Source organism: Oncorhynchus mykiss, chromosome 9 (assembly GCF_013265735.2).
Source record: "Oncorhynchus mykiss isolate Arlee chromosome 9, USDA_OmykA_1.1, whole genome shotgun sequence".
Taxonomy (NCBI): Eukaryota; Metazoa; Chordata; class Actinopteri; order Salmoniformes; family Salmonidae; genus Oncorhynchus; species Oncorhynchus mykiss.
Window position 1 is genome coordinate 27,479,528 of NC_048573.1, and position 13,624 is coordinate 27,493,151.

At 45.3% G+C, this 13,624-nt stretch overlaps 2 protein-coding genes and 1 non-coding gene across 4 annotated transcripts; 2 read left to right on the forward strand and 1 right to left on the reverse strand.

The window, feature by feature from the left end:
* Window positions 1-510: 510 nt before the first annotated feature.
* Window positions 511-7,985, forward strand: taf6l (TAF6-like RNA polymerase II, p300/CBP-associated factor (PCAF)-associated factor). Of its 2 annotated transcripts, none has more exons than XM_021615328.2 (12): window positions 511-1,202; window positions 1,387-1,556; window positions 1,734-1,820; window positions 2,484-2,634; window positions 2,786-2,836; window positions 2,929-3,023; window positions 3,133-3,207; window positions 3,455-3,675; window positions 3,958-4,090; window positions 4,211-4,339; window positions 5,897-6,393; window positions 7,123-7,985. In XM_021615328.2, the coding sequence occupies exons 2-12, from the start codon at window positions 1,419-1,421 to the stop codon at window positions 7,457-7,459; spliced, it is 1,914 nt and encodes a 637-aa protein (XP_021471003.1). In that variant the 5' UTR covers window positions 511-1,202; window positions 1,387-1,418; the 3' UTR covers window positions 7,460-7,985. The 2 variants fall into 2 exon arrangements, with proteins under 2 accessions (XP_021471003.1, XP_021471002.1); XM_021615327.2 differs by having other exon boundaries at window positions 512-1,202; window positions 1,373-1,556.
* Window positions 4,841-4,914, reverse strand: trnaa-ugc. The gene has a single exon. It is a non-coding gene; the product is annotated as a tRNA-Ala (tRNA).
* Window positions 7,986-8,120: 135 nt separating the features above from the next.
* Window positions 8,121-10,911, forward strand: kcnk7 (potassium channel, subfamily K, member 7). Its single transcript, XM_036987737.1, has 2 exons — window positions 8,121-8,557; window positions 8,887-10,911. Exons 1-2 carry the CDS (start codon window positions 8,221-8,223, stop codon window positions 9,321-9,323), a joined length of 774 nt encoding a protein of 257 aa, XP_036843632.1. The 5' UTR covers window positions 8,121-8,220; the 3' UTR covers window positions 9,324-10,911.
* The last annotated feature ends 2,713 nt before the right edge of the window (window positions 10,912-13,624 follow it).

Genomic DNA, 13,624 nt, shown 5'->3' on the forward strand with positions numbered 1-13,624 from the left:
CCCATCTCTTTATGTAAATTTGATATTTAACTATTTGAATCAGTTATCAATGTTGGATTCATGAATGTCATGTCTAATTTAAGTTTTTCACTTAAATTTATTGTGGTACTTCTGCCGCAAAGTCAGCTTCTTTTTTTTGAAATGCACGTTCTGTCACTGAACTAGCCGGAACTTCTCACTGCTCAATGAACTCTTACTTTTTTGTTGTTGTTTTGGTCTGCGTAGGCTTTCTACCTATTCGGGTTTATTTGGCCATCAGGCTTTACTTTAGATTTGTTGCATAAACCATGTTCTCCAATGGCAACTTTTCTATCAATGTGCTTGACCATTTTGGGACGCAACCCTCAGGCTGTGTGGATTCGAATGCACTCCTTTTCCTAAAGACATTATTTTATCTTCCTGGCTCTGCTGTTGCAGATGCATATTTACTAAATACATTATTTTATCTTCCTGGCTCTGCTGTTGCAGATGCATATTTAAGGATCTACTTGCAGTAACGTTTGTTTTCCTCTGAAATTTGGCATCAAACAAGTCTCTCTGGATAAGCACATCTAAATGAAAATGTAATGTACATTTATAATTGCATTGGCTCACGCATCTATCAAGACTAGTATAGGACTTACAATGACTATTTGGGCAATTCAAACAGACTGCTTGATTCGAAAATGTGTTTTTAGGCGCCGTATGGATGATGGGACGCAATTGCGGCGCCCCGGGATACGCCAAATTGAGCTCATTATTGCTGTGCGCCTCTATTTTTGTAAAGTGGATGGCTCTGTATTGATAGGATAATACAAGACCTCCTGTCAACCAAACGCACCCACCTCTTGATAACTTCCTTCACAACAGCGCTGCTCAGCGGCGCGTAAGAAGTGTGAATGCCCTGACTTCTGCAGAGTCCACATCACCCTTAATACTGCACAGCCAATGCAGACCTAGCCCTGCGTCGTTAGGGTTTGGCAGGGGTACAGTCCAGTTGGTGGAGGTAATACATTAAAATTGGCTGCCAACCGCCATAATTTAAAAAAAAAAAAAATCCACAGAAGAATTAAGTAGCGGTTGTGGGAGTGACGCACATTTGAGTGACATCGAATTGGACCAATCTTTGGAAGGCTGGCTTTCCGGAAAATGTCGGCGCACCCGAGTGAGGTTCCTGTGTGCGGTTTAGAGCAATAACCTTGCAAATTCATACTGTCCAGTTGGTAAGTGATTGTGTCGCATTGAGCTACAGACTGTTGGCATTGTTTTCGTATAAACTTTTAATCGTCGCCTGCACGATTCAAGATAAATTGGCTAGCTAATGCTAACAAATCATATTCGTTAGCTAGTAAGCTAACTATACCAGCAAGATACACGTGTGGTTATTTTGCAGGTCTCGCTCCTCAGATCTGCGGGTCTACCGGGACGCTGCCGTGAGCATGGAGGAGAGGCGCTTCGCGGAAGTCCCCAGAGAGTCTGTCAAACTCATGGCTGAGAGTGCGGGAGTAGAACTCAGCGACGATGTGGCTGCATTGTTGGCTGAAGATGTCTGCTACCGGCTTAGGGAAGCCACACAGGTAAACAATAAAACCGGTGCGAAATCGATGTTGATTGTACGATGTCGTGAGGGCCAGGAGTTTTCCCTCACCATTTGTTCTGACCAGGACGAACTCTGAGCCCCATTCATAGGTAAAGTATGTAAAGTTGGCTATTTGTAGATATTTGTTTGTCTGATGTGACTTTGACCAACACAGAGCAGCTCTCAGTTCATGAGACATGCCAAGAGGAGGAAGCTGACAGTAGAGGACTTCAACAGAGCACTGCGCTGGAGCAATGTGGAGGTGAGAGTGCCTACTGTTTTATTGAATGTATACATGCAATTAGTGTACTAATCATTAGGAACACCTTCCTACTATTGAGTTGCACCCCCTTTTTCTCTCAGAACAGTCTCAATTCGTCAGGGCATGGACTCGACAAGGTGTCGAAGGCGTTCCACAGGGATGCTGGCCCATGTTAACTCCAATGCTTCCCACAGTTGTGTCAAGTTGGCTGGATGTCCTTTGGGTGGTGGACCATTCTTGACACACACAGGAAACTGTTGATAGTGTAAAAGCCCAGCAATGTTGCAGTTCTTGACACAATCAAACCGGGTGCGCCTGGTACCTACTACCAAAGGCACTTCAATCTTGTTTTGCCCACCCTCTGAATGGCACACATACAGTCCATGTCGCAGTTGTCTCAAGGCTTAAAAAACATGATTTAACCTGTCTCCACCCCTTAATCGACACTGATTGAAGTTGATTTAACAAGTGGCGTCAATAAGGGGTCATAGTGTTCAGCTAGTCAGCCTGTCATTGAAAGAACAGGTTTTCCTAATGTTTTTACACTCAATGTATACATTGTGTGAGCCTGTTTCAACTGAATCCCGCTTGCTGGGTGATGTTTGTCTTTATTGTTGTTGCTCTAACTGAACTCCTATCTGTACTGTCTTCTCTTTTTGCCAGGCCATAGCTGGCTACGGTGCGCAAGATGCCCTACCTTTCCGACCGATCAAGGAGGGCGAGCTATTCTTTGTGGATGACCGTGATGTCAACCTGGTTGAACTTGCCCTGGCCACCAACATACCCAAGGGCTGTGCAGAGACCATGGTGCGAGGTATGACCACCAATGCTTGTTATAGAAATGCGTCTCACTGACTTACTAGATACTAACCCGCCACCTGCACATCAATAGTCAAATCGATACTCATTCTGCTTGTAAGAGATTTAGTAGAATTTATGGTGACTATGATTTGTTCTCCTACTAGTGAACGTGTCTTATCTGGATGGGAAAGGCAACCTGGAGCCTCAAGGTACAGGTAAGGGCTCAGAGTAAATTTGAACGTTGGGTGATATTTACTCCCATGGCTATTGCAGAGTGGTTGATCCCTCCTTTTACTCTCCTTCACAGTTCCCAGTGCTGTACAAACTCTCTCTGAGGATCTGCTCAAGTACTACCAGCAGATCACCCGGGCCATACTAGGAGAGGACCCACACCTTATGAAGGTACAGTTTTGTCCTGGCGTCGACATGTGATAGAACACATTAGATTGGAGAAACTGTTGAAATCGCTCAAACATTTTAATCCATGGTGGATTAACTATTTCCTCATCAGGTGGCTTTGCTGGATCTCCAGTCCAACTCCAAGATTGCTGCCCTCCTGCCATATTTTGTATATGTCATCAGTGGGGTATGTCATACTTATTTGAAACACAAAATCTAACGTCATGGATGCATTCAAATCTCCAGTCGTTTAGTGCCTATAGGGCAATGAGTTTTTCCTGACCAGGAGAAACTCTAGAAAACCCTAATCATACAGTAGCCTATAACTATGCCCTGGATTTGATCCTCGTCAGGAAAAAGTCCTGTCCGTATCTTCACTAAATGTAGCTAGCGCTGTACTTCACATCTACCCCTCTCTCCACTCTGCCCACCAGGTGAAGTCTGTGAGCCACGACCTGGAGCAGCTGAACCGTCTGCTGCACATGGTGAAGAGTCTGGTGCAGAACCCCTACCTGTACCTCGGCTCCTACGTGCGTAGCCTGGTGTCCAGCGTCATGTACTGCATCCTGGAGCCGCTGGCCGCCTCCATCAACCCCCTCAACGACCACTGGACCTTAAGGGACTACGCAGCACTTCTGCTCAGCCACATCTTCTGGTATGACTGACCACCCATAAATATGCACTATATATACAGTACAGAAATGTACAGTAGAATGACTAGACAAGTGGACAAAGCCCCTCAGACCATGGCAGTTTGACTGATACACTTATTGGTTCATGAGGGGGAAAAAAAACAAAGGACTGCACACTAATGCTCCTAATACCACCTTTAAATAATGTTTTGGTCAAAAGTGGACCATCTTAGTCTCTGTGACACTGTCAACAACAGGATCACGGCCATCTTGACGTAATTCTCTCCAAAACGTGTCTTTGTCAGGACCCATGGAGACCTGGTCAGTGGTCTGTACCATCAGATTCTGCTGTCTCTGCAGAAGGTTCTGTCAGACCCGGTCCGCCCACTTTGTTCTCACTATGGAGCTGTCGTGGGGCTACACGCACTCGGGTGGAAGGTAACTACGTTTCCTCTATCTTGATCGTCTTTGAGTGAGAGTGTGTTTTCTTTCGTTTCTGTTGGTTCATTTTTAGGATCTTTGCTGATCACCGTTTGTGTCTGTGTGTGTCTTTTGTAGGCTGTTGAGCGGGTGTTATATCCACACCTGCCAGCCTACTGGGCTAACCTGCAAGCTGTCCTGGATGATTACTCCGTCTCCAACGCCCAGGTGAAAGCAGACGGACACAAGGTCTACGGAGCCATCCTGGTAAGTGCAGCAGACCAGTCACTGAGTCTGTAATGTGGTCGGTTTTCTGTGAGGCGTACTAGAGAACGGACGATATTTGCCTTTCCTAAGTCTTTCGGCCCTCCTCTATTGGCTTTGTCGACAATCTCTCTACATAGTAAAGCTGCTGCTATGCCAGCCGCCCATCACTGCTTGAGCCACGAGCACTGCCCAATGCTGAGGCTTGTCTAGCTGGGATAATCAGCAGCATCAATATAGCTCATTCTCCAACAGAAAGGTGTAGTATTGGTGAATTGACACAGTGACTCCTGTTGCTAATATTCATTTAGTTAAATAACTTATAATAAGGCCAATATCTACGTGTCTGGACACGCATGCATGCAAGCTAAGCAGATAGCAAAAATTACTATAACCAACCCTTTAATTTGTGGTGTTAGCTAGGTGGCTATATGAGACTTTACATTGTTGTCATTCAGCAGATGCTACGTACTTACATTAGTGACTGCATACATTTTCCATACTAGTCCCCTGTGGGAATTGAACCCACAACCCTGGCATTGCAAGCGCCAGGCTCTACCCACTGAGCTACATGGGACTACTATGCTGGCTAGATGTACATGGTACTAAGATATCAGATAGGAGATAATAGCCAACGTCAAGCTGGTTCTCATTTTGAACATGCACCATTTTCGGCAGCGAGCCCTCTGACTTGCGTTGTAACTTTAGCTATTTACTGGTGTGCTGATCTGACCAGCAGCTATCGGATCTGTAAATTGACAGTTGATAGTCGGATTAGATTGTTATCACAATGGGGAAAGAAGGAAGTGTCTTAAAATGCCCAAATGAAGGTTGTCAATAGGTTTAGCTGCCTAAGAATCTTCCTCCTTGTTTATGGAACAAGAACGCTTGCATTGAAAATATGTTATTTTATATTCTCAAACTAACAGCAATGCCTATGTCCTTCCATACAGACATGACACTCTTTTGAGTGATGCTTTTTGTCAAATGTTGTTGATCAGTAGGCTAATATGAGTCCAAAATGGAAGGCTAACAGATTGTTTGTCATCTGTAGCACTGTACACTCCACCGATAAGCCAAAACAAGCTCAATAACTCATGCACACGCTCCTATTGAATATGCGTTCACCTGTATTGTGAGTAGGCCTATGCCATCTCCATTAATCCAGTTGATCAAGAGATTTGCCATTCATAAAATTATTGAAATTGTTATGTAATTAGATTAGTAAAAATGTCAAATGTATGGTTTGATTTAAAAATGTATGCATTAATGCATACACGGCTGTCTCTGGGAAATGTTGTCGTTATAATGTAATGATATTGAATATCGGCCTAAAATGTTGGCCTCGTTGAGGCCAAAAAAATCCATATCTGCCGTTCTCTAATGCAATCAAAGCTTTCCAAAGTAATACAAGAGATTCCCAGTAATGTATTGTCACGAATTGCATTTATGTTGCGCCTTTCACCCGATCTCAAAGCGCTTTACATTTTTTATGTTGGGAACACACCCTATCAACCTCCACTGTGCCCACTAAGTACCAATCTCCCCTCTGTCCTGCAGGTGGCGGTGGAGCGCCTGCTGAAGATGAAAGCCCTGTCTCTGTCCCAGCCAGCGGAGGGGAGCAGCAGCGCCCAGCCGGGCTCTGGGGGCGTGATGGGTTTCAGGGTGAGTTCCCCCGGGCTCAGCCCCCCTCCAGAGCCCCTCTCCGAGGCCGCCCTGGGCATCGCCAGCCACCTGCAGGGACCTGGGGGGGCTGGCACCCCCTGGGATGACTGGACCCCCGTCCCCCTGCCCGCCATGTACTGTGAGCTCTACTCCTTCTTCGGCGACAGCCTGGCGGTACGCTTCAGCACGGGCCCCAGCTTGGGAGGTTGCCCCCCGTCAGCCCCCTCCCAGCCCCCTGATACGAGGAAGGAGCCCCCTGGTCCCGCTGCTAACCCAGACACCACGCGCAAGATGCCTCAGCTCACTGCTAACCTCAACATCAGCCCCCGGCAAGACGGGAGCCCTCGCACTGAGCCCGCCCCACCTAGTCTAGCTGCCACTGCTCCAGGAAGGTAATGTAGCATCTGTATAACTAGTTATATTATAGGAGGGTGTGAGAGGCACAGCTCTCACTCATAAAGTAAAACATATCCTTTATTTATTTAGATTGCATACATTACCAGTACAATTTACAATGCACTTCTGTGCAAATAAATTATGATTTCTATCGCATCTTGCACATTGTCCACATTGCTTAGTAGTGAAAAAATGCCAATTTTAAGAAGTGATAATGAGTGATGTGATCAGAGCGGGTGTCTCGCAGACCATAAGACAGCCTGTTTTAATCACACCATAGAGAAACCGGAGAAAGAAAAGAAAAGAAAAGACAACCAGACAGCTGGTCCAGACAGAAAGCTGGTGTCTAACACTCCACACACATTTAGAACAAAAAAATAAGTTCTTATGTTTTTCTGAAGAATATATACAGGTAACAACCAAAATAAAGGAAACTCCAAAATAGTGTCTTAATAGGGTGGTCAGAAAATCTTTGGCGTTGACAGAAACAATGGACAACTGGGTGTTTTTTATACATGACCCACCCTAAGCATGATGGGATGCTGTTTGCTTAATTAAATCAGGAACCACACCTGTGTGGAAGCACCTGCTTTCAATATACTTTGTACCCCTCATTTACTCCAGTGTTTCCTTTATTTTGGCAGTTGATGTACCTTTTGAAGGCTGAAATTATTTATCTACTATAGCTAACATGTTCCTTTTACTTCTCTCTTTCCTTCTCTCAGGTCCCTGGCTCGCTCTTCCTCCTCATCCTCCATCCAGCGCAGAAACTCCTCCTCCCGGCCGGGACAGCGCTCAGCGGGTCCATCCCGCGACGTGTTCACCAAGGCCCGTTTCCCCCCTCCTCAGACCGGACCCCCCACATTCTCCTTCCTCATCGGGGGACGTCAGATGGGCCGGCGCTGCCAGGGTCGCCGCTTCCAGACCAGCTTCAGCTCTCCCCCACCCCTGTCCACCGTACCGCCCCGTGCCTACGCCCACAAGCTGCCCGTCATCGGGAGGGTTGGCAAACCGGTGCGCCGCTGGACCTGCTCCCACTACTCCCTGCACCTGCCCCTCTGAGAGAGAGAGAAAAGTGAGACTATGGTTGGGGGTCAAGGCCTTGGAACAGGCTGAGGCTACCTCACTGCTCAGTAGTGCAGGTGGAGTTCCCTATATCCTCCCTCCCTATTCGGCCTATGACATAAGAGGTAGACTAGGACTAGAGGATAGGCACATTAGGTGGGAGGGACCCTACAGGAGTCGCATAAGAGACACTGACTCATGTACACATTGTTCTAGAGCTCCGATTTTCCAACCTGAAAATCACTGACGTCATGATTTGACCTCATTTGTTCTTGAGTTCCCAGTTGTCTTGAATGCACCATAAGGACACTACTAGTTTGACAACTTCAGACTAATGGGCCTGGGGTGTGTTGAATAGTGGAATCCATGGATATGGAAGGAGTATTCGCACCGAGCTGAGAGCTTGACACCGTCTTAACACATGGACAATGTATTTTCTACCATGTACCTGAGTAATTTTACCAACCAGTACATGTATATGGACGATAGCCAATATCCTAAAATAAATATTCTTACAATATTACATATTTTCCACATTTGTTATTTACAGTGAAATTCAAACTTGATATGTTTTCGACAGTTTTTTCCTATTTAATTTGAGTTAATTCATTTCCAGAATTGACATTCTATGGAGTTCTCAATGAGTGGATTGGTGTTTGAATTGTGTTTTAAATATTTAAAACAAGTGGCTCACCTGCGTCTGAGTGTTTGGTTACCTCCACTAGCGATACACAGCAAGGTCAGTCCGACAAACAACCATGGTCTGTTGGGTCGACTCGTCCCAGAGGTTCTGTCGGAAGCATGCCTTCTGGTTCCTGCTCCTCAGCTACGTCCTCTTCACACTCTTTGGGGGTCTGGTGCTCATGGCTATTGAGCAGCCCCAGGAAAACAAGCTCAGAGCACAGGTCCTTGAACTCCGAGGGAACTTTCTGAGGGACAACTACTGCGCACCGGAGAGCAGGCTGGATACAATTATCGTGAAAGCGTCCTTTTCTGCTAATCGAAACATTGCTGTCTTAGATGCACACAGAGATGATTGGAGCTGGGATTTTATCTCGTCCATGTTCTTTGTGATCAATGTTTTGACTGTCCGTGGTAAGAAGAACAAATAAATAAAGCTAGTTGATTCCACAGTTAGATTGATGTACATTTTATGATTTATTGTAGGGCCAAATAATCACATATTGAACCACTTGAATAGTTATCTCATGTGCAATGTAGTTTTATTGAGGATAGTATAGGCTACATCCTGTTGCCGCAGGCCAAAGTCAGATGCAAAAATTCAAAGATGGCTTTAGGGTCTATGTAGATGTGTGCACACGTCTCACAACTACCCTAGTAAAACATGCTTTAGGTTACTTGTTTCACGTGGAAGTCAAAATCCCTGTAAATCCACTTTTTATGCCAACTGTTTTTTTCCCCAGGTTATGGTAACTCCAGTCTCCTTTCTGATGACGGCAAACTTTTCTGCATCTTCTACTGCCTGCTGGGAATCCCCCTCACCCTTTATGTCCTCTCCTGCCTGTCTGACCTCATGCTGCCCATCCTTACCCACGGCCCTGTGCGCCACCTCCAGACCTACTGGGGCCTGCCCTACGGCCGGGCAGTGCTGCTCCATGCCAGCCTCTTCTCTCTGGTCCTGGTGATACTCTTGTTCCTGCTGCCCGCTACCAGCCTCTGCTACCTGGAGCCAGAGTGGAGCTTCCTGGAGACCCTGTTCTTCTGCGTGGTCACCCTCAGCACCATCGGCCAGGGGGACTATCTACTGGGGAAAAGGCGCAACAAGGCGACCAAGGAGTGCATGGAATTCCTCACCTCCTGTGAGAGTAGCCATAGCAGAGTTGGGGTCAATTCAATTTAGACTTTTCTTTTTTTTTTTGCAGTTGATTTCAGAATTGGCAGTAATCAAGATGGAAATGGAATTGACCCTAATCCTGCCTGGTCCTCCACACAGGCTTCTGCTTCCCCTCTTGTCCTCATAGCTTTGTGATAATCGGATGTATCCGTCTCATATGTCTACCGTTTTTTTTTCTTCTCCACAGGTTATTTAATGGCTGGCATCGTGGCGATTCTGACTTTCCAGGAGACTGCCACGGAGGTGCCACAGGTCCAAGCAGTGTTCCGGCTGTTCTGTGGACCCCAGGACAGAGAAGTGAAGGGAACAGATGGGGATGAGATGGTGCTCAGTGAAGAGGACTCTGGACCCAGAGGAGCTCCAGTACACTCTCCCTGACTCAATCGCCCCCTGTCCTCTGGAACCGCCTGCACCCCTGTCTCCTGACCAGCCGAATCCCCATGATCCTGACCCCCAACCTATCCTATGGTAGCCAGAACACTGTTCCTAACTCCCACCGTTAGCATTCAAAGACGTTGAAATAGATGGGTGAGTGATTTGACTATGTTGCTAAAATTCTTCGTCTTGGGGACTGTAAAAGTTATTTGAATTTGACCTCTAGTCTACATGTTAGCTGCTTACAGGAATACTTTGGGATTTTGGAAATGTATCTACTTCCCTCGAGTCCGACGAGCTCGTGGACACCAGTTTGAAGAAAGTTGCTGGCTAGCACAATTGCTAGTTACTAGTGCTAGCGCAATGACTGGAAGTCTATTGGTATCTGCTAGCATGGCTTCCAGCCATTGCACTAATGCGAGTTAGCATTGGCTTGCGAAACTACTTCTAACTTCCTCCATACTGGACAGAGACATAAAAATTGTGTCCACGAGTTCATCTGACTCTGGGGAAGTAGATAAAGGGCTAATTGCCAAAATCCCGAAGTATCCCTTTGAGGTCATTGTTGATTTGTAAATAAAATAATATATTTATATTGCGTAGATGGTATTGATTTTAGACTTCCTATAATAATGAAAATCAGGTGATGAGGTATTTAAAAAAAAAAAAAAGATTGTAAACCCCTGAGAGAAGGGTTGAGTTTGTGTATTCTGGTTATTTGAATTGTACAATACAGTTTAGTGTGTTTTTTGCGAAGATGAAAAGTGATTGTAATATCTGAGAAGCCAGACAGTCTTAAGTACTAATAACAGACATCTGCATCTGCAGGGCCAGTTGTTCTATCTTTTGTCATACAGACCCATTTAGGGAAGGCGTCTTGAGAAACAAAGCGTTCCCATTTCTCCCACTCCATACCATGACTTAACATGAAAATCATTTTATGACGTATTCCAAAAACAATTGTTAGTATCGAAGTCCTACACTTTCCTATTACAAGTGTTTGTCAACTAAATGACTTGCCACACAGTCAGTCCCTGATGAATGTAATGGCTTAAGACTGTCATGATCATGAATGCACTAAACATGTGAGGCAATTTTTTTTCCTGTGTCGTTTTTACCCACTCTTATACTGGGCATGCTCTGTACATGTTTTTTTTTTTGGTTGCACCTTTCACTGAATAAAATCGTAAATGTACCATATCTTGTGAGTAGAGTTCTCTGATGATCCTTTGCCATTGACAGCAGCCCAGTTAGTGTCAGTCCTGCCCTGCTACGACTCTGTATGAAATAGAGGGGGCCCACGGAACATGATTCAGAGCCTGTGCCTTGTACTGGGCAGCTCTGGCACCCTACCAGGCAGCCTTTCAGACATCCTCTATAAACATATCCACGGTAGTGCTTATTGGGTCATTTAGAGGACGATGAATTGAGGTGGAGGGTGGTGTCTTCCTGGTTGTTGTTGTGCCCCAAATAATCCTATATCCAATCTCTCTGTTGCTAAGATTTGTAGCAACTGGCCATGTTTGAGAGCATCAATTCTGCTTAGTAGCTGATGACCAACTGAGCAGACTGACTGATCTACAAATCATAATTAGTAGTTATTGAGGGATGGGAGGTGATTGGTAGATCAGCCAGTCAGACTGATCAGAGTTGATGCTCTCAAACACAGCTACTCTCTTTCATGGATTAACCGTCCCGTCATGCTGCCTGAGTCACAGGTTTGCAATCCCAGTTGTCCCCATTTAGGTTGTGAGCTGAACAGGCTGAGGCTGGTATGCACTGGTCAGAAGAACTACGGTGGAGGGATCCCCCCCCCCCAACGCACACCCCTGATTGGGTCGCTCTTGTGTATGAGCACTGTGCAACTGTGGGTCACGTAGGACCCCCAGGACACGGTGGACAATCTGTCACTCCCTCTGACACATACAGTTGAAGTCGGAAGTTTGCATACACCTTAGCCAAATACATTTAAACTCAGTTTTTCACAATTCCTGACATTTAATCCCAGTAAAAATTCTCAGTTTTAGGTCAGTTAAGATCACCACTTTATTTTAAGAATGTGAAATGTCAGAATAATAGTAGAGTGATTTTATTTCAGCTTTTATTTCTTTCATCACATTCCCAGTGGGTCAGAAGTTTTACATTCACTCAATTAGTATTTGGTAGCATTGCCGTTAAATTGTTTAACTTGTGTAAAAGGTTTAGGGTAGCCTTCCACAAGCTTCCCACAAGTTCGGTGAATTTTGGCCCATTCTTACTGACAAGAGCTGGTGTAACTGAGTCAGGTTTGTCGGCCCCCTTGCTCGCACACACTTTTTCAGTTCTGCCCACAAATGTTCTATAGGATTGAGGTCAGGGCTTTGTGATGGCCACTCCAATACCTTGACTTTGTTGTGCTTAAGCCATTTTGTCACAACTTTGTAAGTATGCTTGGGATCATTGTCCATTTGGAAGACCGATTTACGACCAAGCTTAAACTTCCTGACTGATGTCTTGAGATGTTGCTTCAATACATCCACCTAATTGTCCATCCTCATGAAGCCATCTATTTTGTGAAGTGCACCAGTCCCTCCTGCAGCAAAGCACCCCCACAACATGATGCTGCCACCTCCGTGCTTCACGGTTGGGATGGTGTTCTTCGGCTTGCAAGCCTCGCCCTTTTGGGGAGCCATGACATAATTTTCTGGAATTTTCCAAGCTGTTTTAAGGCACAGTCAACTTAATGTATGTAAACTTCTGACCCACTGGAATTGTGATACAGTGAAATAATCTGTAAACAATTGTTGGAAAAATTACTTGTGTCATGCACAAAGTAGATGTCCTAACCGACTTGCCAAAACCATAGTTTGTTAACAAGAAATTTGTGTAGTTGAAAAACTAGTTTTAATGACTCCAACATAAGTGTATGTAAACTTCCGACTTCAACTGTACATGCACACACACGTACACAGAGACGGGGGATTCCCAACCAGGTGGTGACATTATCTAACTCCTAGCCTCATGGGACACAGATTGGTGTCTTGCGATTGCTGTTGCATATAATGTAGCTTTTGACACAGCATATGTCATAGTGCACTCTCAAAGACCATAGGTAGTTTAGTGCTATATTGAGAGGGGAATACGGTGATCTGACTGTGCAAAATCTCATCTGGTGCCAGGAATATATAGCTGCTCTTTTAATCCAAGAACACTTGATTGTATATATTGCAAAAGCCCTATATGAACCCTTATATCCTATAGGCCTCAATTAGTGTTATGATATTCAGTGACCTTGTTAACATTTTTCCAGTGCGTCTCTGGGTTCTCGCTGTCACCCTCCCCTTCATTTTGATGGACAGCCGGCAGGTGTTTGGCCCTGCGTGTCTATATTTATCAAGGAGGGGACTATGGGACATCGCTCTGCATGCTGCAGTGGCTCTGATCTCTCCATGACTCATATAACCACCATGTTATTTTCCACCCCTAGAAAGAGAGGGACATTATGGCCTCATCCCTTTTCTCAGTCAACTATTTAGTTGGCAACTTTTGGAATTCCTCTCAATTCCAATGTGAACTACAGTTTCAACTTTGTCACCTAGAAAACGTTTGTGACAGGTAATCAACTTGGCCCAGAGTCTAATTAACAGCCTTAACGATTGCTCTGACGACCTCTTGTGGCTGAGACTTCCAGCCTATTCATCCTCTACCAATTATGCCAACTAACCTGGACAGCATCCTTATTTTAAAGGGAGCTAGGTCAATCTCGTCAGAGACATGACAAGTTGTACCTCATTTTGGCTCTAAATCCTCCATTTGAAGTTAGCTGTCTGCATACAGTTTCCCTGAAGTACCATTTCTCCCAGCACATCCTGTGGACCCAGGTGGCACTGAATGACACAAGTGGGGCCCTGCAGCTGGAAAATAGGAAGTGCAGCGACCAATAGGTGGCCCAC